Raw genomic sequence first — 24,463 nt, 5'->3', positions numbered from 1 at the left:
TTTATGGGTGTAAGTTTTCTACTCAAAACACTTACATTTTCCTGTATTTCAGGCTGTCTATCAAGATGTGCCAGGCATACAAAACCCCTATCTACAGTAGTGAGAGCAGCCAAAAGGAAATGCTGGTGCCAGTGAGAGAGAAAAGGCCCATTACTAAAACAGAAAACGAGCTTTGCTAATAGGGAGAGAGTTTCCCGGAACATTCCTGAAAGACACCCTCAGTGGAAGCTAAGGCTGAGAGAGGCAGCTAAGGGAGCTCCAGGTTTTATATTGATTCCATTTGAATTTATGGAAAAGCAAAAATGTACCCAGCCCTGCTCCATCACTACTTCTGAAATTCTGATGGACCTGCTTATCATTCTGTGGACCAAATTTCACGTGAGTTCACTGGCTGTTTTCAGGGGAACCCAGTGCACCTAAGCTCGAAGGACAGATGGGAGAAGACGGAAACTCTATTAAGGTCAACTTGATCAAGCAGGATGACGGCGGCTCCCCCATCAGACACTATCTTGTCAAGTATCGCGCGGTGAGTGGCCTCCTTCCCTAGGATCCACCCTGACCCTGTGTCTCTCACACCTGCCTGGTCAGGGCAATGATGTGCGAGGCCCAGGTGCGGCAGGGGTAGGACAGGTCTGGTCCTGTGCTGTGCCGGTGACTCTTGGGCCTTGGCCAGGGTTTTTACTACCAAGACTACCCTCTACCTTTAGACCACATCTCCACCATTTGAAAACTTTTAAAACGGTTGGGGTGGTGACAGAGTTACACCATGATTCACTTTTCTGATTCTTGGACTTTTTTTTATAGACTTATTTTGCTATCATTTAATACTTTTCTTTCAAGTGTCATACCCATGTCTAACAATCACTCATTTTGATAGAGTGTATGATGGGCCAGGCACTGTCTAAACCTATGCTCTCTGCACAAAATCCTTATGAAGTGGGTCTTGCCATCATCCCAATTTTATAGTAACTGGAGCTACATTACCTGATCATTAGAGGTCTTCCTCAGCTAAGCAAGCCAGAGTTTGAAACCAGGCCCATCTCATCTCACTGACAAGCCTGGGCTCTACCCATGCCAAGGCTCCCTTGGGGTCCTAAGCAGTGAAGGTCTCTGCCTGCTCTTTGTCTAATCACCTGAGCTGGTCTGTTTTGCTAACCCTGAGCTGGGCTCTAAGCCTCTCCTTCTGACTCGCTCATGACCCACCTAAGAGTTCCATCATTCCAGCTTTCATCCCAAACACCAAGAATCACTTCCTCCTTCCCTGGTTTTAAAATGATGCTCAGCCATCACCAACCACAACCAGTTGATGAGAGAGTCAGGAACAGTATTTGGGCATTGGCAATAGTCTGTTGCTAGGACTTCTTCATAGTAGAAAATGTAAACCAGAGAGCAGTTTCCTCTCTTCAAGTTGCCCTAAATAAGGCTTTCTCTGAAAAGTTGACTTCCTCCCTCTCTGTCCTATGATCAGTCTCCAGTGGGTGTGGCATGTGGCCATTAACTGGTTAGGCTTCTGGTCCAGCACAGAGCCCTAAGTCACTCTTCTCAGCCAGTGGGCAGGCTGTTATTTCACTCATCCCTCCTTCCCATTGAATTTCTAAGCCAAGTGAAGTTTCAGCTGGCATGCAAGTTGACTTCCCGAAGGCCCAGCTAGAGGTATCACCAAATGAGAAGTCTCTGTGGCTTCCTCATTGCAGAAAAGGATGCCAGGACTGGACAGGTGGATCCCCATACTCCACTGGAAGCAAATGACACCCCTGATGGAATGCCTCTGGCCATTATTAAGCTAATGTGGCTCTGTAGACAGGAGCATGGGTTTCAGAACCTGACAGGCGAGTCATCCTATTTCTGCTTAACCACTTATCAGCATATGACCTCAGTAGCTCACCCCATCTTCTAAACTCTCCATTTGTCTTTATGTTAAACGGGAATAAAAGAACTTATCAAGTTGTTGTAAAGATTCCTTATAATATATGCAAAGAGCCTGAAATGTGCCCGACACTTGGGAGCCTCTATAAATGGTAACTATAATTACTGCTAAGATGCAAGCTCCGGCTAGAAATATCTTCCCATAGGAGGCCGTCTCCAGCATCAGCTTGCCTGAGCAGCCATGGTGGCTGTGTTAAAATGACAACTGGAGCAAACTGCTGGGCCACTTTAGATTCTAACCACCTTAACCACCCTTTCTCCTTCTCTCTCCTTCTCTCTCTCTCTCTCTCTCTCTCTCTCTCTCTCTCTCTCTCTCTCTCTCTTACTTCAAAACTTAATGTTTGCTAAATATCATCATATATTATTAATATATATTACGTAACATAATGTTTGCTTTATTGAATATTTGCTCTATAGTCTGGTTGTCTCTTTTGTAATGATATTTGCCAAGGAAGATAGAGAAAGAAAAGTAAAGACAAGCAGCTCAATTTCTTTGTTTTAAATTAAAGCAGGGCCCCGTGGTGACATGTGTAAAGCTCACGTGCAGCACAGCCCGAGCTTCCTGGCTAGACTTGAAGGAAGTAGAGCTCCCTTCCTAGCACTTTCCCATCATAGTCAGGGGCCCTGGCATGAGCACGGCCGCATTCCCAAAGGCATCTTTTTGGTTAATACAAAGCATTTGCCTGGCAAGACATTTGCTGTACAGTAACAGTCATCCAGCTCCAGCCTGGGCTGACAGTGGCTGCCGAGCCACCTTCCAGGTGACCTTGCTGCCATGTTCTGCTCTTCCAAAGAGCAGCCTACTGTTAGGTAAATGCTTGTCTAACTTCCTTGCCTGCCCAGCATGTGCCTTGGGTCACAGGCCTTGGGGAAAGGCATAGAATTTTTTTTTCTTTTTTTTTTGGTGATACTGGGAATGGAACCCTTCTACCTCCAGGCTACACTCCCAGACCCATTTTATATTTTTTATTTGGAAGCAGGGTCTCCTAAGCCATAGCGGCTGGCTCTGAACCTGCGTGATCCTCCTGTCTCTGCCTCCCAAGCACGGGAATTACAAGCGTGTGCCACCACACCCGGCAAGGCATGGAATTTTTTTTTAAAAATTAAATATAACAGCTGTTGGCTGAGCTCCCTGCTATGAAAGGGAGAAGTACAGCTTTAGGCCTAGATGGATATGGTCCCAACCTTGATTGTGGGTGCCTTGGGAAGTTACTAACCTCATTCTCACATCTCCATCATCAGGTGAATAAGAGTGAGACAAAACAAAACAAAACAAAACAAAAAACCCACAGGGTTGTCCCAGGGACACACAAGGAAATGTGTAGACACCCTTTAGTACAGTGCCTGGCACATAGTAGGTGCTCCATAAAAGATAATTTTAGTAAATAATGGGACGCTTGAGCTGGGTGTGGTGGAACACACCTTAATTCCAGCACTTGGGAGGCTGATACAGGAGTATCACAGGTTCACAGCCAGCCTCAGCAACTTAGTGAGACCCTGTTGCAAAATGCAAAATGAAAAGGGTTGGGGGCATGGATCTGGGGTAGAATGTCCCTGGGTTCAATCCCAGTACATATATATATATACATATACTTGTACACGTACAGATATATATGTGGGTCTATATACAAATACATAATCTTGATAGTTTTTATATGTCAGAAAGCTGAGTCACACACCTGAATGTAAGCAGAATTCTAAAGACAAGAAGTATGTCAGTTACTCTTCTAGAAAGGCCTATGTATGTGCCCAGCATAGACTGTAACCTGAGCTGAGGGGGAGGGTCCTCAAGCCCCTGCATGCCCTGAAGGTTGTGAGACATTAAAGGGGTTGGCCCCATGTCAGACTGGCATCTGCCACTGTTTGTATTTGCAGTCATTTAAGATTGACTTTCTGATCTGTTTCAAAATTTTTCAGGCCCAGAGAGAATAGGAGAATGTCGTGTGTGTGTGTGTGTGTGTGTGTGTGTGTGTGTGTGTGTGAGAGAGAGAGAGAGAGAGAGAGAGAGAGAGAGAGAGAGAGACAGAGGCAGAGAGGAGAGACAGAGAGAAAGAGAGAGAGAGAGAGAGAGAGAGAGAGAGAGAGAGAGAGAGAGAGAGAGAGAGGAAGAGAATATTAATATAGAGACATTGATTAAGCAGGCATTGAACCCAGGGGTGTTTTACCACTGAGCTTCACTCCTGGCCTTTCTTTTTTCTTTTTCTTTTTCTTCTTCTTCTTCTTTTTCTTTTCTTTTTTTTTTTTTTTTTTTGAAACTGGTTTCACTAAGATTTTTTTTTTTTTTACCACATTCTGGCCTCAAACCTGGGATCCTGGCTGTTGTTTAATTAAATGTCAGGAAATACAGAAATACCCCCACACCACCCAAAGGAATACCCCTCACATTCTCTCTTTTTTTTTCTTTCTTGCTTTTTCTGGTACAGGGGATTAAACCCAAGGATGCTATACTTCTGACCTATACCCTCAGTCCTTTTTACCTTTTATTTCAAAACAGGGTTTTTCTAAGTTGCCGAGGGTCTTGTTGCTGACCTCCTGTCTCAGCTTCCCAAGTTCTGAGAGTACAGATGTGTGCCACCGTGCCCGGCTCTATTTTTGTAATATTATACCAAGAGTTTTTGACCCCCGCCTTTGAGCCCGTCTCACCAGCATTCTTATTCAAGCTTCTTGGTGTCTCCTGTCTCTCCTGCTGATTTCTCTCAGAAGCTCTCCTCCGAGTGGAAACCAGAGATCAGGCTCCCGTCTGGCAGTGACCATGTCATGCTCAAGGCCCTGGAGTGGAACGCCGAGTATGAGGTCTATGTGGTGGCTGAGAACCAGCAAGGAAAATCCAAGGCGGCTCACTTTGTCTTCAGGACCTCAGCCCAGCCCACAGCCATCCCAGGTACAGCCGCCTCTGCTTTCCGTTAATTTCCTGCTTTGAATTAATGCACAAATGCTGCACCTCCTAATGCGCCTGAACAACCCTGACAACTTGCTTGCTTACAGCCATCCTCATGACTGGTTGCCCTTGCGAAGCTTAGTCCTGCCTTGTAGCTCTCTGTGCAGTGGGTTGAGATGTACTGGGCCCCCAGGAAGGCTTGGTCAAGCATCCTGGGGAAAAGGTCCTGCCGTATTTAGCCTTGAAGGACCGATGCCGACCAGTTCATGGGACCCCTCAGATGCAAAATGCCCCAGCCCTCGCCTTGCCTTGGATGCTGGTTTAGTAAGGATCCCTTATGAGACGTTATCTGCCATCTGCCATTCCATATAAGGACCACATGATTTCTATATGATGCTTGCTTCATCTGCACAACTGTGGTCCAGATATCTTCTCTATGGTGACCCCAAGAGAAGGAAGAGATGGTGCCCAGTCAGTGACACGCTATCTGCCAAGGCCCTCTCCACTGAAACGGAGATTAAACTGAATCTCTTGAGATGAAAGTGGAGAAGACAGATGCTTGAAAGCACCATCAAGGAAAGGCAATCAGTCTGCTAGAGACTATGGTGGCAGCAGAGCTCCTAAGAGATGCAGATCTGTCTCTAGGGATCCAGGACCGACTCAAGTGTGGGAATAAAGTGAGAGTTCAGCTTTCAGGCCCAACTATTTTGTCACTGATGACGAGTCCCCTCGTTGGCCAGCCTCTCAAAGAAAGAGCTTTTTAGCCATCACTCTGCTTTCCCAGGCCAGCCAAATGCCAACCTCAGGCAGAAGAGAGGACATAGGCCTGACAGCTGCAGATTGTTGGAGGGGACCATGTCCAGACATAGTGGGAAGGTGACCCTGGGCTCAGTCTGTAGAGCTTGCCCAGGACTCAGCTCAGTTGTCATGATTTCTCTCCCCAGTGGGAGACAGGCCAGGAAGGGTATGGACTCCCTACAAGGCTGGGCTGTATGTGAAAAACTGATGTAGTCAGGCAGCAACAAAGCAAGAGGTCAGGGTGTGATTCTTCTTGGTTGTTTGTGCATGAATGGGTGTGCTTGGGAGATGTGCGGGGCCTCCAGCAAGTTAGCAGGTGAGTTTTAAGCTGTGGATCAGAAGCAGTGTGGGTTGTTCTGATAGGAAGGCTCCCCAGTGTAGGCGGGGGTGGATGTGATTTCAGCCAGGCACCTGGGCGTGGCTGCAGGAATTGGCCTCAGTGCTGCTTACTAAGCTGTCCAGATGGAGGTGGCCCTGCTTTCTTTCTGCCCCTTCTTTCCTTTTGTCCTTTGGTCAGTTGTTCCATGAAGTTGACGGTATGATGTGAGGGCCAGATCTTCCCTGCCTTTGTGGGACTCATAGGAAGGAGGTCGGGGGGAAGCACAGGGGTTGAGTAAGCGCTCAGTGAGCAAGACAGATTCCTTATGACAACTGTTCCCTGGGGTGAGACTCAGTCAGCAGGTGTGTGGGGCATGCTGCATTCCCTTGCTGGGTAGTGCCAGCAGCATCGGCTTCTGGGGTTTGGGTGTTAGTGATAAAAAAATATTAGGGAGACCTCATCCTCCAGGATCCTTGTTCTGAACCATCCAGGTGCCCAGTTAAGCCAGAGAGGTTTGGGGGTTGCTCAGCTTGTCCACAGTGGCTTTGGGTGTCTACTGTACAGGATGTGGAAGCAGCTCTGTACTTGCTTGGCCATTGTATTAGGATCCAAGAATAAAATCTCTTTGCCTTCCAAGACATACATTTGTGGTTGAGCCCTGTGGTCAGCAGGGTGGTAGAAGGTGAGGTGCTCAGAACTTTTTAACAGCACAATGGCGGGACTTGTGCAGTAGGAGAAAGGTATGCTTCAGCTCTACAGAGGCGGTGCCCACCTCATGCCCAATCGGCTCAGAGTAGTACAGACACCCAAGACATCTCTACCATGGCGAGCAAAAGCACTAGAGACTAGAAGATCATACACCTGTCTGCATCTAAGAGGCTTCACCTTAGTGAAAGGTAATGCTCTCCTAATCCAACCCTTGTATCTCACTGTGGAGGCTCCTACTCTCTCACTTTAATTTCATTTGCTCGCTGGCCCCTAACCCCAACATTAGTCCTGCTGTGCTGCTTCTGGCCTTGCTGAGCTTCTGACCTGGCCTGTGGTATTGACCGCACTGAACTCCTCCCTAACCTGTGTCAGTTTAACTTACTAAGTTGAATTAACCTTTGATTCTTGTGTTTCCTATATTTGACCTATTTTTTTTCTTTTTATCTATTTTTTTTCTCTGTTTCTGTCTCTGCCTTCTCTTTCCTTCTCTCCCCGCCCTCCCCTTCCTGTGTCTGTCGTCACACTTGCCACCCTGGACGTCACTTGGACATCCCCACTGCCACATTTATTTTTAAACAACCACCTTGTGTCTGGGGACCCATTGCTTGACACCTGCAGCCACCCTGGGAGGCAATTCTGCATCCTACACCTTTGTCTCATTGCTCTTCTCTGCAGTGACTCTTCTTTTGCTCTGTTAGGAACTCAAACATAAAAATTAAATTTGCTTCAAAGCCCAGTTCCTATGAAAATGATCAGTGCCCCCTTTGGAAGAACCTGTCAGGACTACCATGGTCCCACCGTGGTCGCCAAGCAAGCATTTCATGTGGAAGAGGAAGGTTTTGCAATTGAAATAAGCTTTACCTCCTGACCTTTTGCCATTCACAGATACTTCTGTGCCACTTCATAAGAAGTCCGCCCCCTTTTTACTGGAAGTATAAAGAATTTGGAAAGCTCTTCCTTTAAATACTATTTTTGAAAAAGAAAAGCATTGTGCTAGGTTTACAGAGAAATTTCTGCACCTCTGCTACTTATTGAATTTATGTTGTTGTTGTTGTTCAGGCCCAAAATGTAGCAGAGGAAAAATTTGGGTCCCTTCTAAAGCTTGCTTCAGATTGTTGAAATCACAACACGCCTCCCTCATTCTAACTCTGTGCTCTTGCTGCACCCTTCAATAAGTAGTTGGCTTGGCTTGCATTTAAGTATTTAAAAGTGCCCCTGTTGAAAGAGCCAGACATGAAGACTCACCTGAGCGCTTTGCTCACATGATGGGCAAATTAAGTCCCCCTGTTGCCCATGCAGCAAAAAAAATTGAATTGGTTGAATATTTTCTGGGGCTGATGGACATTCTGGAAGGTACTGTGGTCCTAGTGTTATAGCCAGTACCGTCCTCTGTCTCTGTGAACAGGGCCAGCCTGGGATGTGCCCAACACATGTTGGCTTTGAAAGGTGCTTGTCTCCCAGCAAGAGGGTAGGGGGATTCTTCTGCTGCACAGCAGCACATCACAGGTCGGCACGGAGGTCCTCCATCTTGGGGGATGTGGTCCAGTTGTGACCCATGTTGTCGCCATAAGCACCTGTGCACCAAGCAGGTTGGAAGCATCCACTGTGAAACAGGCACAGCTCTGACCTTCACCACTATGCTCACAAGTGCAGAAGGGGAGGGACGGGCCACTCCCAGAACACCTGACCCCGGAGTGTCAGTCAGCCTGCCAGCACTTCCCAAATGTCCTAACTTTCCTATTGGTCAGTTGGGTCAGTGACACTCCTAAAAGGCTCATGAAAAGCCAGGTGCTCCTGTCTGCTATTGGGGAGTTAACCCAGGAGGGGGGCAGTGTCTTTGTGAAGGTGGGACACATGGGACTCAGGGCTGGATCCTGCCCCGTAGTGTGAGTGTGCGTGCTTGGAGAGGGACCTTCTATCTAACAAAACCACCTCTCCCATTGTGGCCACCCACCATTCTGCCTATTTCATCTCTGAACGTCTCCATAGAAGTTTAATTTTCATTCGTTTGGTTCTTTAATTTTATTTTCTGTCGTTATTTTTTTTTTTTCAGTGTTAAAAGAGTAGCCTTTCCCTTTGGGAATTCAAATGACCCCAAACTGTGGGTCATACTCGCCAGTGTCCCCAGCATTCAGTGTAGAGGCTCTAGGCTGCTGGGAACTCAGGGAGGCAGGGGTCTCGCCTGGCCAAGGAACCTCTCCCTACAGCCCTCACCTCATTTGCCTCCAGGGCAGTGAAACAGGGTGGTTCTTGGGCACGGGGCAGAGCAGCTGGGAGAGGCACACAGGCCTCCAGGGTCTGGCCTGAGAGTCTCAGGACAGTTCGGGAGAGCTGTAAGGAGGGCAGGCGAAGTCCTCTCCAGGGTTCTCCTGGGTAGAAATCACAATGTATTCACCCTTGGCGGGGACCTAGCTCCAGGCTCTGCTTCAGCCTGGTCCCAGACCCACCACAAGAGAGGGACGGCTTCAGTATTTTTGAAGGGATGTTTGGAAATCTAACCCTAAATGTGACAAGACCTGACATGCCCCTGTGTCCTCAGCACATCCCAAGGCCACAGCCCTTGGCTGGAAAATCTGTGGGATCATGATCACAGGGCCATTCAGACAGGCCTGTAGCCCAGGATGGTTCCCCCTTCAGGAGGCAGCATTACTGTGCACTCCCCTCAGCTCACCCAGACACTGACTTCCCTGGCGAAGGCCGCAGGCCGCAGGCCCCAGAGCCTGAGAGAGCTCTGCGGGAGCCAGCCCTCAGCCTCGCTCAACGCCCCTGCCTCTGCACTTGTCTCAGTGCTGTCCACATGCCACACGACATGGGGTTTCTCTGCTCATTTTTGGAATATTTATACAGCAAGTTTGGATCATGTTTTTCTACTAATACGAATGCTAACAGTGTTGTGTAGATAATCAGCGAGGCCTTTATGGAGTTTACACCTTTGCATTATTAAAGGATATAACAGCTCATGTGAACCTACCAGTGTGTTTCGATTTTATTTGTTATCTAGTTGTGTGTCCAAAAAGGTGTCACAAGCCCTTTCCCTCCACCTCACAGATGCCCAATAACTGATTGCCTGTAGAGACATTTAAATCAGGCCTCACATTTTCCTCCTGATTCATAGAGTTGTAGCCAAAGGAAATTCCTGCCCTTCCTCTTGAGGAACACTTGTTTTTCTCAGCCATCTGAAGCAGCTCATTGCTGCCTTAGATTCTCCGCAGACAGAGGGAGGGAAATGTGCCTTTGTAGAACTGGGGAGGTGGTTACTCTGAGGACAGGGACACATTCTGGGCCACCGGATGCATGGTTTTGTAGCGAGCTCTTCCAGTAACACAGCATCCTTTACTTTTAACCCAACAAGGCTGCAAGGCCGAAGAATCTTGGGATGGAGAGAAACCAAGACAAGGTTCACTTTGGCAAATTGTATTCTGTTTTTAATCAGACTTCGACACCTCTCACAAGTCCCTTAGACCAGTCATCCATGTAGCCAGTTCCAGAAAGGAGCAAACAGACACGTATGAAGTGAATCAGACCCCAACTCAGCCATTCTGAGAGTCTGACAGTCATGAGGAGGGATAGGGGCTAGAGAAGGAACTTGGGCACCCAGATTAGGTGGCACAGGGACTCAGGTCCACCTGAGCCATCAGTAAAGTGTGAGACCCAGAGTCCCATTTTAAAGCATAAGAAAAGAGGCATATGTGGGTCTCAGCCTTGGGCAAGCTATTTCCCACCTGAGTACCAGCCTCTCCCAAGCCAGGGACGACAAAGACAGCCCAGCCTCTTCTTCTCACTGCTCTGGGCAGCTCTGACCTCAGAGACCTGGGAGGAACTGCTCCCAAGAAGCTTCCTTTGCGTGCAAGGTGCACTTGTGAGTAGGAAAGCTAGACCCCTGAAGTTTTTGCATTTTTCCTTTTATGAAATGTTGCATGAGACACAGGCAATAACCTTTGTCCTTCTAGCTTTCCTGGTCTAAACAATTCTGTAACATCCACGAAAAGAAAATGAATGTCGACTTGCCTCCAAGCCCTTTCATTTCTACCACTGCCTTCCCCTTGTTTATTAACTTCTTGTAAATGAGGTGAGCATTCTCCCTCTGGCTTGAGGAGCATCTCACTCGCTCTCAAAGTCTCGTTCTTACCAGTGATGGGCTTAGTGGCCTCTTTCTGATAGGAAAGAGTCTGCTTTGCCCAGTCTACCCAGAACATCAGGACAAGTCCATTTGTCAGAACTTTTGGCCAGAGACCCACTCCTCCTTGGTGATGAATGATAGGACTATTATGCTTCATTGTGATACAGGGAGAGAAGACCTCAGGATTGTGGTTCTCATCTATATCATGTGCAACACTTGTTTAAATCCTGATTTCTGAGCCTCTTCCTCACTGAATCTGATCCATAAAATGAGGGAGCCCCAGATTCTAAGTTCCTGACAAAGAACCCAAGGAATTCCATGGCAGGTGGAGAATCATTGAGTTCACAGGTGTTTATTTTTCATGCTAAAATGAAATCATATGGATCAGTGATTAAAAATGGGATCTACCAAGCATTTCAGTTTCCAGGCAAAAGTCCTTCTTGGTTCACACTATGGAGATGGCGTTTGGGAATCTGTACCGTGTGCTGGGTCCTGTAGAACGTCTCACTTGGAATGACAGCTCTCGTGGTTGTGGGGGACATGCAGGCATCCTCAGTCCAAGGCCCTGTGGAGGAACCTCATCCAGAGTATTACAACATTGCTGCCAAGGGTTTCCCCGCCTCCACTGGAATGCCTCTGGCAACAGGGAGCTCCCTTAGGGAGGCAGCTCTCGCTGTCTGCGACTGGCTTTGTGCGTGGGTCTCTTATGGAGCTGTAATCTGCCCCACCCCCACAACTAACATCTTCTGGTGGTGCCATACAAAACAAGGCTACTTTTTAGCCAGGCATGGTGGTACACACTTGTAATCCCAGTATTTGGGAGGCTGAGACAGGAGGATGACAGATTCACAGGCAGTCTCAACAGCTTAGTGAGGCCCTGTTTCAAAAATAAAATAAAATATAAAATAAAATGGGCCGGTAGTGTATCTCAGAGGTAGAATACCCTTGGGTTCAATCCCCAGCACCACACACACAAAAATGCTGCTTTTTCTCCTTATGCCATACCTTCAATTACTTGGAAGTATCATTCTTATCTCCAGGATGAACACTCATTTATTCATGCAGCAAATACACTGTGCTATGAACATCTGCTATGAGTCAGGGTCATTCCAGGTGCTGGGAAGACAGAGGAGAGTCAGGGCACCTGCTAGGTTGTCCTAGCAGAGACAGCGAGAGACAGTAAACCTGTCAATCAACAGAAAATGGCAGGCAATGGTAAGAAGAGAGAGAGACAGGGTAATGAGGTAGATATTAAATGGAGGAGCCTCACTAAATAAGAAATGGGGGAGGCTGCTCCAGGGTGACAAGGACCTGAGGCCTGAGAGACAATGGAGAGCCACCCACACAGTGACCATCAGAAAAGCAGTGTTCCAGCAGAGACTGACCACGTGTGTTCAGCAAGCAGGTGCAGGCTGGCCTCCTTGGAGCACAGTGATTAAAGGATCCTGCATGACTACAGTGGTCAGGGGTAATGTGCACAGTCCACATCACATCGAGGGCCTTTAGGGTCAGGGAAAGGCTTTGAATCTTAGATCAAATGAAAGAGAAATCATGGTCCCTCCTTCTGTTTACATCACACTACAGTCTTTTTGAGCCCCTGCCCCTCCCCTTGAACATGCTCAGAACCAGTACAGCCTCCCAATGGGCCTGATGAGCCCAGAGCAGAATCCGTCCCAGCTGTTGTCCTCTTGTGCACACAGAGCAGCTTTTCAGTTGCTCTTTTTTCATCATTAAATATATGAGCAGTCAGCTGGGCGTGGCAGCACACTCCTGAAATCCCAGTACTAGGAAGCTGAGGCAGGAAGATCACAGGTTCAAGATCTGATTCACCAACCTAACAAGACCCTCAGCAACTTAGCAAGAACTTGTTTCAAAATAAAAAAAATAAAATACAATCTCCAGTATTAATAACAAGAAGGAAGAAGAGAAGGAGAGGAAGAGGAGAAGAAGAAACAGAAATGAGCAGTCACATAAGATAATTATGTAAAAGCCTCAGAATTTAGAATTAGTGGCATTAGTGGCATTGAGTTCAAAAGTACAGAAACATTCCCCTACATCAAAAAAGTACTATAGCTGCCAAAAGCGGTGGTGGATGCTTGCAGACCTAGTACTTGGGAGCATGAGGCAGGAGGATTGCAGGTTCAAGGCCAGTCTCAGAAACTTAGCAAGACTTTCAACAATTCAGTAAGACCCTGTTTCAAAATTTAAAAAAAAAGATCTGGAAGTGTAGCTTAGAGATAAAAATGCCCCTGAGTTTAATCCCCAACACCACCAAAAAAAAAAAAAAAAAAGAAGAAGAAAGAAGTGAGCACTATCCTTCTACCAAGCACTGCTGTTGGGAAGTTGCAGTGGCTTCAAGACCAGTGTCATGGGATGGACAGAAAGCTCAGGGAAACACTTTGGAATCCTAAAAAGCAGGAAGGCCCCCCCCACTCTCTCCTTCCCCTCCTCTCCCTCCCCCTCCCGTTCCCTCTCCCTTTCCCCCCCCCCCTCTTGACTTTTTGGTTGGAATATAGATGGATGGAGAAATAAGTGGATGGCTTTGTTCTCATTCAACCCACCAGAAGTGTCTCTGCATTAGCCGTCCACTGAGACAATGACCCACTCTGGCTGGTGTCTGGAGCCAACAACTAGGTTTTTGCTGCCAGAGCCCAGAGACAAGGTAGCCAGAGCACTTAGCTAGTCTCAGGTCTTCCTAGGGTTCAGATGAAATCCTCAGTGCAGGGTTGGAAGAAATCCGCCAGAGAGCCTAAGGACAACAGGCTGGGAAGCAAACCAAGGTCTTTGCAAGCCAGAGCGTCTCCTCCAGCCCAGACTCACTGTGCCTAGAGAAATAGTTTGTGCTTTGTCTTCTCCTGCATGCTGGGATGGTGGTTTGTACCCTGGACTAGAGTTTGAAATAAGGACCAGAAAAGGTGGCATTGCCCACTAAAGAGACTCTATAGTACCTGGGCAAGGACCCCTGGGGCAGGCAAAGGAGCTCCTTCCAAAACACAAGTTGCATTAAAAAAATAAAAAGCATGGTAGATCATCCAGAGTAGCAGTTACCCTGGGTTATCCAGCACGATACATGATTGGCAGGCTGAGCATAGTGAGCTGGGTATGGAGTCAGGCAGGGCAAAGCCTCAGGGAGCATTGGGCAGTTCAGTCCACAGAGCTGGGTGACCTCAGTGGGCCCTGAGAGCACAGGAAGCTTCAGACAGGGTTTAGTGGTAGGATGGAGCCACAATTCTGGACCTTTGTCTTTTCAAAAGGAAATTGATTCATAATATTGTGCCCATATTTCAGTTTGGTCTCATTGTTGCCCTACTGACTCACAGGCAGCGCTCCACTTAGGCCCTTGCTTCCCAGACACCTGTAGGAACCACCAAGAGGTCAGCAGATCCATCCCAAGCAATCGAACATCCATTGTAGCCACACAGACGGCTGAACCTGGGTGTTCCCGTGATAACTTAATAGGCCAGGGCCCTGTGGGGGCTGTAGATGGACCTCAGAAGAGATAGAAACAGAAGCCAGGTCTTTCAGAGTGAGCCAGCCAGGACCTAGGAGCCAGGTGCTGCTGGGATATGGATTGTGTTGTCTGTGGGCCTTTGTCCTGAGTGTGGGCCTGCCTGTGTGCGTGCCTATGTGTGTATGCGGCTCTGGGTGAGTCTTCTGGGTTTCCCGAAGTCTGATTCAAGCATGTCTGGCTCTCAAATGGTGAGTATTCCCAGACCCTTCACCTCACGTGCCGGGCCTGGGGAGGCCTCCAGTCATAGGGCTGCATTTGTCTTCCTGGGGTGCGGCAAAGGAAGGGTGACCCGTGAGCCCAGTACTCCAGTTTTGTTCTGCTTTGGAGTTACTCCTAAAGAGAAGAGAGGAAGTGGAGTCGTGTATTGTTCATCCCATTGGGCTTGACATGCCCACAAGCCCCCCAAGAAGCCCTGGGAACTCCTTTTTGACTTGTTCCTTGGCACTCCCAGAACCACAGCCCAGAGGACACAGAGCATCTTCATCTAGGGTCCTCAGACACCACCTGACTGGGCTCATCCTGCCCCCAAGATTCCCTAGGAAGCCAGCGGAGCATGGGTCTGGGAGTGGGAAGGGCTCCCAAGCTTGAGGGCTAAGATGGAGCCACCCCAGTCCCCACTCGCACCTTGATTTGTGGGAGCCCTACACTCCTGTCCCCTGGATGAGATGAGGCCATCATCCCTCCCTCTGGAGGACCTAGAAAGAGCCTCTTGCCTGGATCCCAGGTCATAGAAAGGCCCCAGGGAAGGCATCCCTCTGGACAGGCTTTGAGCTCCAGGCCCCACCCCACCCTACAGGGCTCACACTTTGGGGTTCAGGGCTCACACCTTAGTCTGCTAACCACCGGCCATCTCTCTCCTTCTTAAGCCAACGGCAGCCCCACTGCAGGCCTGAGCACCGGGGCCATCGTGGGCATCCTCATTGTCATCTTTGTCCTCCTCCTGGTGGTCGTGGACATCACCTGCTACTTCCTGAACAAGTGTGGCCTGCTCATGTGCATCGCCGTCAACCTGTGTGGGAAAGCCGGGCCCGGAGCCAAGGGCAAGGACGTGGAGGAGGGCAAGGCCGCCTTCTCGTGAGTGTCGACCCCCCTTCTGCTGGCCTGGGGCCCTCCCCACTCTTCCCAGAGCCCAATTGTGGCCACCCTGAGCCCCGGAACCTGCAATGACCCCCCCTCCTTCAGCCTCGCTTCTTCATGTAGAAATTCCAAGGGGCAAAAAGCATCAGGGAAGGCCCCTGAAAACATGATCTTGGGACAGGGGCCAACTACCTGTTTGAAAAACTAGCTCTTGGGCCCAACCCCCATCTGGTGTGTTAGAAACTCACCAAAGTATAAAAATTCCCAGCAAAGGTCAAAGTAGGAGATCTGTCAACACAAAGCCCAAAGAGGAGCTACAGTGGAGGAATCAGCATTTGAGGGACATACTCACCTTGCTTGCATGCATGCATTCATCACACAGCAAATATTTACCCAGCAGCTACTTAGGGCAAGGTATTGTTCCCAGGCTCTATGTTACAGCAGGGAACAAAATGGATTAATATCCCTGTCCCTGTGGAGTAGAGCTGAGGAACCAGATACTGTTCCCTCCAGCAGCATCTGTGGAGAAATATCCTGGGCCAGTTGGTGGGAGCCTTCGCAGAGGGTCACTGTGTGGGGCTGAGCTGGAACAAGCTGAGAAGGAATGCAGCAAGAAAATAGATTGTGATATATCAAAGTCAATCACTAAGCCAAGCATGGGATGGAGAGATGGGGAGTGAATGGAGCGGGAATTGGGTAAGGGCTACTTGGGTGATATGTGCATGTATGTCTCCACCATCTTTTATTCCCTTAAGATGCATGACTACAATGCACCAATAAGATTTTTTTAATAAAAAGAAAATAGGTTGTGGCCACCCGTAATCCCAGTACTTGGGAGGCTGAGACAGGAGGATCACAGGTTCACAGCCAGCCTCAGCAAGTTAGTCAGGCCCTCAGCAACTTAGTGAGACCCTGTTTCAAAAGAAAAAATAAAATTGGCTGGGGGTGTAGCTCAGAGGTAAAATATCTCTAGATTCCATTTTAGGTGCCACAAAAAAAAATCTAATAAAAAGACAAGTTGTTTAGCACCACCATGTTCCAGGCATCACGTATGCATGGACATACATGTATGCAGACTTATATGTACGTACTTATAAGTATATGTAGATGTGTGTGTGTATTTGAGCAATTATCTGTACCAGGAACTGTGCTAAATGCTTTGCATGCAAAAATATCACTTAATTCTCATAACTAGGCAAGGAACATACTATTATCTGCCCCATTTTACACAGGAAGGCATGGAAGCAGTGACGATTAAATCAGATCAAACATGAGAAGGAGGGAGGTGGAGGGAATGGGACAGGAATTGGGTAAGGGCTAATTGGGCAATGTTAAGCATACATTAAGCTGTATGACTACAATGCGCCAATAAAAATTTTAAAAGATCAAATCCTCAGGGTCACATGGCTAGCAAGGGTCGAGATGAAACTCAAGACACTCCTATCTATCCTTAGAGGCTCACCCAGCCATCCTGAGGCTAGGCCTAGGTACCCTGAGTCATGGCTGCTCGCCCTCGAGATGCCGCCAACAGCCCTGAATTTAACCAGCTGAACTCTATCCACAGGAAAGATGAATCTAAGGAACCCATTGTGGAAGTTCGAACTGAGGAGGAGCGGACCCCGAACCATGATGGAGGGAAACACACAGAGCCCAACGAGACCACACCGCTGACAGAGCCCGAGTACGTGGGCCGGGAGGGGCTGGCACCTCCTAAGCAGAGCCCCCAACCCACCGTGTCACCCTACCCCCACCTCCTGTGCAGGAACATGGCAGGCCACGATCCTGGAGCCCTCTGCCAGAAGAACTACTTGGCTAGGAAATGCCTGACCTGACCCCACTCTCTTTTCAGAGAGAAGGCACTCTTGGTTCCACTTGGGGAGACTGTAGGTGCCTTTATAGGACTCCCATAAGTGAGGGACCCCTAGATTCCATTCCCAGGTTACACACATATTCTAGAAATGGCTTACGAAGCCATTGAGAGAGGCCTGGTGGATTCTATTTAGGGTTTCTTAGAATTCTAGGGGTTTCCATTTTTTTCCTAGAGAAGTTGGCCGACCTACCTGGTAATTTCCTGGCCCTCCTTTGATCAGGAGCCTCCGTGGTCCTCAGAGCCCCTGACCAGCTGTGTTTACAATGCCTGCCTAGCTCTCAAGGGTCTCATGGTTTTAAAGGGAAGAGAGTTTCACAGCACCAAAAAAATTCTGTGCCTGGAAGAAGCAGGGCTCTTGGGATCCCTTGCTGTCTGCCTCATTCCTGACTTTTCCCATCATCCCTCGGGGGAGTCCTGCGGGTCCCTGGGGCAGAGTCCTCTGGGCCCAGGAAGAGCAGGGAGACACTGCAGGGGAGTTGCCTCTGGTGGAGTGGAGATCCCGGGAAGATGCTAGAAAGCCCCAGATAGGTCTGTGGGAGACGGGAGCCCTGCGCAGAGAGCTGGAGGACGTCAGCAGGGAGGAAGGGCCAGTCTCTTTGAGACTGCCATGTTCTATGTCGTCTCCTGTGTCCTCTGCTGCCCACCTGGGCGTGTCCCTTCTCTCCCATGCTCGTCTCTCTGTGACTGCATGCCCACCCACGGGCCCCTCCTCCTCAGCCTCGGCCCTCTGCCCCGCTCTCTGTCATGTCTCAGCTTCATCGTCTATTCTCTTCTACTTCCTGTCCTCCCCACAGGCTGCCTGCCGACACCACAGCCACTGTCGAGGACATGCTGCCTTCTGTCACCACCGTCACCACTAACTCTGACACTATCACCGAAACCTTTGCCACTGCTCAGAACAGTCCCACCAGTGAGACCACAACCCTGACCTCCAGTATTGCCCCGCCGGCCACGGCCGCGCCGGACTCAAATTCTGTGCCCGCTGGCCAGGCCACCCCTCCCAAGGGGCCCGGTGTCGCTGCCTCTTCCCCGCCCCCGGCCTCGGCCCCCAAGGTGGCACCCCTCGTTGACCTGAGTGACACCCCACCCTCGGCCCCTGCCGCTAGCAATTTGTCTTCTAGCGTCCTGGCTAATCAAGGAGCTGTCCTTAGCCCAAGCACCCCAGCCAGTGTGGGAGAGGCGTCCAAGGCCCCTCCGGCCAGCAAGCCGACCCCCGCCCCAGCCGGGACCACCAGTCCCCTAGCAGCGGCGGCTGGCCCTGCCACAGAAGCCCCCCAGGCCAAGCAGGAGGCTCCCAGCACCAAAGGCCCAGACCCGGAGCCCACCCAGCCCGGCGCCACAAAGAGCCCGCCCGAGGCAGCCACAGCCCCCGCTAGCCCGAAGAGCGAGGCTGCCTCCGTCAGCGCCAAAAACCCTTCCCAGGGCGAGGACTTTAAAATGGACGAAGGAAACTTCAAGACCCCAGATATTGACCTTGCAAAGGATGTTTTTGCAGCCCTGGGCTCTCCTGCTCCCGCCGCTGGGGCCGGTGGACAAGCCCCTGAGCTTGCTCCTTCTACTGCAGACAACTCTGTGTCACCTGCACCAGCAAAGACCGAGTACGGCCTCTCTCTGCTGTCGCCTGTGGTCGGGCTGTGTCTCCCGTGGTGGTGTGCGTTTGTGCTGTGCCGTGTCCTCCTTGTTAGATGTATCCTCAGCCTCACCCAGGGCTTCTCACAGCCGCCTGTCAAGCAAGGGGTCGGGACAAGGCAGGAGCAGGGACAGGCAGCGGATAGGCAGAGGGGAGCAGCAGTGGGCTCTCTAATTAGGCCATGTTAATTATGTCTTATCCTTATCATCCTAGCAGTGCTTCTGTTTTACCTGGGGGTGCCTCGCAGGTGGGACGCTGATGAGCATAGCTTGGGAAGGCAGTAGGGAGGCCAAGGTGCCCTTATCTGACACCCAGGCCCATAGTTACTCTGTTGTCCAGGGCCAGGCTGAGTCCCCATGAGAAAGGCACCTGAATAAGGGAAGAAAAGAGCCACGCCCAAGTCCTGTATCCCCCGGGGAAGGATGCTGTCCAGAGGCCCCGTTGCACTCTGGTTGAGCTGCCCATTCCCCACCCACCCACTCCTGCTTCTGCTGCCCTTAGAGCCGCTGGGATGACCACTCCCAAGTACCAGGTGCCAGTTGGGTCTCAAGTTCAAGGGAGAGCCATCAACATTTCAGGTTTCTTAAATGGGATGCCAAACACAGTGGCACCACCCGAGGCTGGGATCTGCAGCTGCCCCAGGGCATCCTTAGGCCTGACTCTCACTCCTGGGCCCACAGAGGCAGAAGCAGACCCAAGGTTTTATGGAGGTTTCTGCAGCTACAAGAAGGCCCTCGCCAGGAGCCCTGAGTCTCAGTGCATGCGGGTGAAGGGACTAAACTGTCCCTGCCCATTCCAGTGCCCTGCAGCAGGCAGGCACTCTCTACCTCTCACCAGACTCCCGAGGAACCTTGGTGACGGTATTTTCTCACCTTACCCAACAGGCCACGAGAAGGGCACAGTCCTGAAACACAGCATGCTGTGGGACGGAGGGCAGGCAAGAGAGGTGGCTTGCAGCAGGTGGGGTGGGGCGGGGCTGGAACCCTTCCTGGGAACCCAGCTTGGCCTGTATTACCTGTAATAGGCTGAGCTGTAGCTTGTCAAGGTGAGGCTGCCTCTGGAGCCTCTTCCCTGTCTCAAGGGTAAAATAGTCCCAGCATGGATTGGGGTTGAGGCTGCTGGAGCAGGAAAGGACTCATTCTTCTGCCTCAGTGCTTTGCTTCTTAGGCTACACACTGGAATTGCCTGAGTGTAGAGCTGGGGATGTAGCTCCTTGGTAGAGAGCTTGCCTAGCATGCACAAGGTCCTGGGTTTAATCCCCAGCACCACCAAAAAAAAAAAAAAAAAAGAAAGAAAGAAAAGAAAAAAAGAAAAACCAGAATCAGCTAAGCGCTTTTAAAAGTCACTATGTCCGGGATTTCGGGGGACACAGCCCAGGCATCCATGATTTGTAGAGCTCCCTGAAGAAGGCAGAATGCATCCAGGGCTGGAGAACAGAGCTGTAACTGGAGCCCCCAAGGCCTGGGGGCTGGGCAGGGGATGTCTAGATGTCTGCAAAGCCTGGTCTCAGCCGTGCTGTTTTTTTGATTCTCTGCAGGAAGGGCCCTGTAGAAGCAAAGTCGGAGTGCCAGGAGTCAGAAACAAAGCCAGCATCAGCCGAAGTCAAGACGGTCCCCAACGACGCCACACAAACAAAGGAGAATGAGAGCAAAGCATGATGGGTGACGAGCGGCCAGCAAAGATCAAAATTGAAAGTGACACAGCAGCTTCACCAGAGCATTTCCAATATCACACACACACACACACACACACACACACACACACACACACACACACACACAATCTCATTCCTCTAGTGTCTTTTGCCTTTAAAAAAGAAAACTAAACAGATAAACAGGGGATCTCCTTTTTGTAGGTTTATAGAAAGGGCTCCTTTGTTGCGCAGTCACTTGTAAGAAAATGAGACAAAAAGGTTAAACCCACAGCCAAACTAGGACACTCCGTTCCCTGAAACCATTTAAAAATCAAACAAAAGGACCCCAAATTAAAAATCTAGGAAGCTAAGGAAAAAAAAAAAAAGTATCTAGGTTCAGGAAGACCACACTTGGTGTCACCCAATTGGCTCAGACCAGTTTCAGAGAAATACTTTTAGGCACTAAGACTAACCGAATGAACAAAGTCCACACTTTATTTTTATACTTTCAGTCCAGTTGGAAGTCTGTAAAACCTCATCACTAAGTTATCACTTCTGTTCACTTTGTATTTGTTCAGTATGCAAAGTGTGTCGCCCTTTCTAGCTGAACTCAGTTCCCACGTAGACTCTTGTTTTGTAGAAAGAATGCCAAATTGCAGCTTCTGGGGGTAGATCTCAATTTGCAGTATTCTGACTTCTTTTGCTTTCTTTTCCTTTCCTTGTTGATTTTCATTTCTTCTCCCCTACCCCTTCCTTTCTGCCAACTTTGTTTTCCAGTGTTTACAGGTTGACAAATGTTTGACTTTGGTTGTCTTTAAATGTCCATGCAAATAGCTGCCTTTTTTTTTTTTTTCTTAAACACATACCGCCTAGAAGTAGGTAGGATGTCGTGGGCTTGCTTTGGCACAGGGTGACTTTACAAAAGATGATTGTTTACAGTGGCTCTTCCCCCCCTGTTTCTGATTTTAACTTTTTGCCTGTGTCCAACTCAGGTAAAAATCCATCTGATTCTGGAACTGTTTTGCCTTTCGGTTCTCTTTTTGGTTCTTTTTGTTTCTTTTGGGGGTTAGACCACTTTCTGATTAGCAGCCACCTGCCTGCATCTGTGACGGAGGGTCTGCCTCCCAGGCATTCTTGCCCTTCCTTTTGAAGGACTCCTTAGGCTTTGTTGAATGAAGCAGAGAAGATTGTATAGTTGGGGCTGGTCTTGGTGAACACACATTTATACCCCAAACATCCCCTTTTTGTAGAAAGCCAAATAAAATATATACATACCATTTCCTTTTAAGCCCAGAATCTCGATTTGAGCGGAAGAGCATGTGTGCTTCAGGGAATTAGTGTCTTTTTTTGGAAATCTGTTGAAGTAAAGTAACATCGGCCTTCTGTTCATTTAGACAGCGTTTGTAGAAACAAAGAGAGAGAGAAAAAAACTACTGTCGGAGTCATAACACAACTTTCCTGGATTGGAAACCAAGTGGGGGAAAAATACAGAAACTTTAAGGGGGATGGGAGGGGGGAGAAGGGAAAAGCCAGCCCTTTGTATAGAAATTTTGCTTTTGTTTCTCATTCTACTTTAGAACTGCAAGCTTGTGCACTGTGGATGCGTGAATATTTTAGTGTGAAACGTGTTTTTGTCATAGTATTGAAATAAAACTTCAACATAGTTTGGTTGTGGAAGGTATAGCAGATAGTTCAGAAAAATATTCAGGAAACAAAAATAACTCTTCAAAGGAATCGAAGCCTTTAAACAAAGGAAAGGACAAACAGATGACGCTGCTAAAGAAGAGGACGCTGCGTCCACAGAAGCTGACCCTCCAGCACGCGCTCCTCTCCTGTGGTACCCAGCAGCTCGAGGTCAGGGTGGCGAGACCGCCTCCGCGTCCGCTCCGCGGGCCGCACCCCCCCCCCAAGGTTCTGACACTTCTGCAGTCTGATCAAGTGGCAATGCTAGATTATAATTTCAAACTGTGAAAAATAATGGTCTTGTCATTTGCTAAATGTGGGGTTATTTTGCATTTTCTCAGCTCCTGGGGATGGAAATGGAGGATCCCAGAATACACCGCCCACCCTGGCCCCTTGGACTCAGGGGCCTGCACAGATCTATAGTTCAAACGCACAGGCCCTCAAGACAAAGTAGATGAAGACAGCAGAATGGTGGAGGTGGGCATCTGAGGCAGGGAGGGCCTCGTGATGAGGGGCAGGCTCTTCTGGTCTCTGGGCTGTCGGGCGGAATCAGTTCCTCATCTTGGGATAGTAATGGTTTGACCAACATGGCCAAGCCCACGCTACACTTCCTGGAGCCCATGTATTTCACTCCAAGTGGTTGTGGTCAGGACAACCTGATTTGGCTTCTGATGATTAGGAAGAGGGACAGAATCAGCTCAGATAACCTGGCCCAGGGCAGCTGACCCCCCCCTAAAACCCTGGCCCCGCCATTAGCTGGAACCCAAGATGGCCCACGCTTTGGTCTGCCTCTCTTGCTTTACACATACGTTTTGTCTCAGCATGCATGAACTTTCTTTTTTAAAGAGCAATGATTTCTCTAAAGAGGAAGTCAATTTATTTTCAAGATGTTCTATCTTTTATGTTAAGAGATAAAAGCTTTTAATTTTCCTTTTGTAATTTTTGGAAGGAGGGATCAACTCCACCATTTTTAGTGTCGATGTGTCTCTATGTGTATGTGCAAACATATGTATTCACAGAAAGACCGGCATGGCCAAGTTGTGCGTGAGGGCACCCAGGTGCCATGAGCAGGGTCTCCCAATCCTGAAGGGCCGCGGTGTATATAGTGCAGCTTTTGAAGTGGAACTCTATTTTCACACTTTTCTATGGAACCTCCCACATCCCAGGTTTTCACCCTAGGCTGTCTGTCTGGATGGTGGTTTTCAGACCTCCATTAACATCCCTACCCAGCATTCTGTACTTCGGGGGCCTTCTCTCTTGTTATAAAACTTTTTACCAAGTGAAACATCAACACCACCTTTGTTTCCATTCTCACTGGTGTAAATACTGAGTACTAACTGAGAATTTCGACTTTGCATTCTGTCAGAATACTTGTGTTCAATAAAAATTGAAAGAAAAAAAGCAGTTATGGTCAAAATGAGATTTCTTTCCATTGAACGAGAGTTTGTTATGTAAATCAAATGCGGATGTGGATGCGGCTGAGGGGTTTGTTTGTTTGTTTTTGTTTGGGGGTTTTTGTTGTTGTTGTGTTTCTTTGTTGACCTGGTGGACAAGGCCAGTTAACCCCAGTGTTTTGAGTTTATGGTATCTGAGTGGAAGTTTCTATTTTTGTTTTACTCTCAGTTCTTATGCTAAGAGACTCCTAGCATAGAAGGGCCAGAGAGCCGATTCAGAAAGACTTCATTCACACCGTAGTTCCACCACTGCCTGATTGAGCTTGAAGAGTCTCTCCAAACTTGTTTCCTCTTTGACAGACAAGGAGTGCCTAGGGAACTGAGTTAGGTAGGGTCCCCTTAATGAATGAGATAGTGTATACAAAGGCCAAGTGTAGTACTTTCTTGACTCATAGAAGCTACTCAATAAATGGGAGTGAGCGCTGTTGGTATCCCCGGCATGTGATATCATCAAACCCAATTGTTATAACAACCAACACCCGAGCTTCCAGCTCACCACAGTGAAGTCGATGCATGCATGAATCTTGTTCCAGAATAAGTAATGCCCCCTCCCATTGCTTTGCTCTGCCTGTGAAAATTCAGAGCCATAATTCAGCCCTTGGAGGGTATTAAAGTCTCTGAGCTTGGCCAAGAGTGCAGAAAACTGTCTCAACTCAAAATTCTCCTGCATGTGCTGCTGTCTGGCTGTGTCTGGGAGAAGCAGCCACTGCAGTTGGGATTGTCCATTAGATGATGAAGTCAGAAGTTCCTGGGGAGCCGGACGTGGCGGCGCACGCTTGTAATCCCCGCGCTTGGGAGCAGAGACAGGAGGATCGTGCAGGTTCAAAGCCAGTCACACGCGCTGTCTTAGGAGACC

At 48.9% G+C, this 24,463-nt stretch overlaps 1 protein-coding gene across 25 annotated transcripts in view; it reads left to right on the top strand.

Moving 5' to 3' along the window:
- The window catches only part of NCAM1 (neural cell adhesion molecule 1), a gene marked incomplete at both ends in the record, with an annotated part of 327,730 nt that extends 307,235 nt beyond the window's left edge, over window positions 1-20,495 (top strand). For 11 of the 25 annotated variants that reach the window (XM_080700236.1, XM_080700235.1, XM_080700233.1 and 8 more), the window contains 3 exons: window positions 402-526; window positions 4,630-4,807; window positions 7,248-7,327. In XM_080700236.1, the coding sequence (XP_080556362.1) occupies window positions 402-526; window positions 4,630-4,807; window positions 7,248-7,327 (383 nt within the window). Of the gene's footprint in view, window positions 1-401; window positions 527-4,626; window positions 4,808-7,247; window positions 7,328-15,126; window positions 15,335-16,901; window positions 17,019-18,001; window positions 18,806-20,374 lie in introns of those variants that run through there. The other 14 variants (XM_080700234.1, XM_080700221.1, XM_080700243.1 and 11 more) reach the window with 5 other exon arrangements.
- Window positions 20,496-24,463: the final 3,968 nt, after the last annotated feature.

The sequence above is a fragment of the Muscardinus avellanarius genome (assembly GCF_963383645.1).
Source record: "Muscardinus avellanarius genome assembly, chromosome: 1".
Classification (NCBI taxonomy): domain Eukaryota; kingdom Metazoa; phylum Chordata; class Mammalia; order Rodentia; family Gliridae; genus Muscardinus; species Muscardinus avellanarius.
Note: the sequence above shows the minus strand (reverse complement) of the source record. Positions and strands in the feature narration are given on the sequence as shown.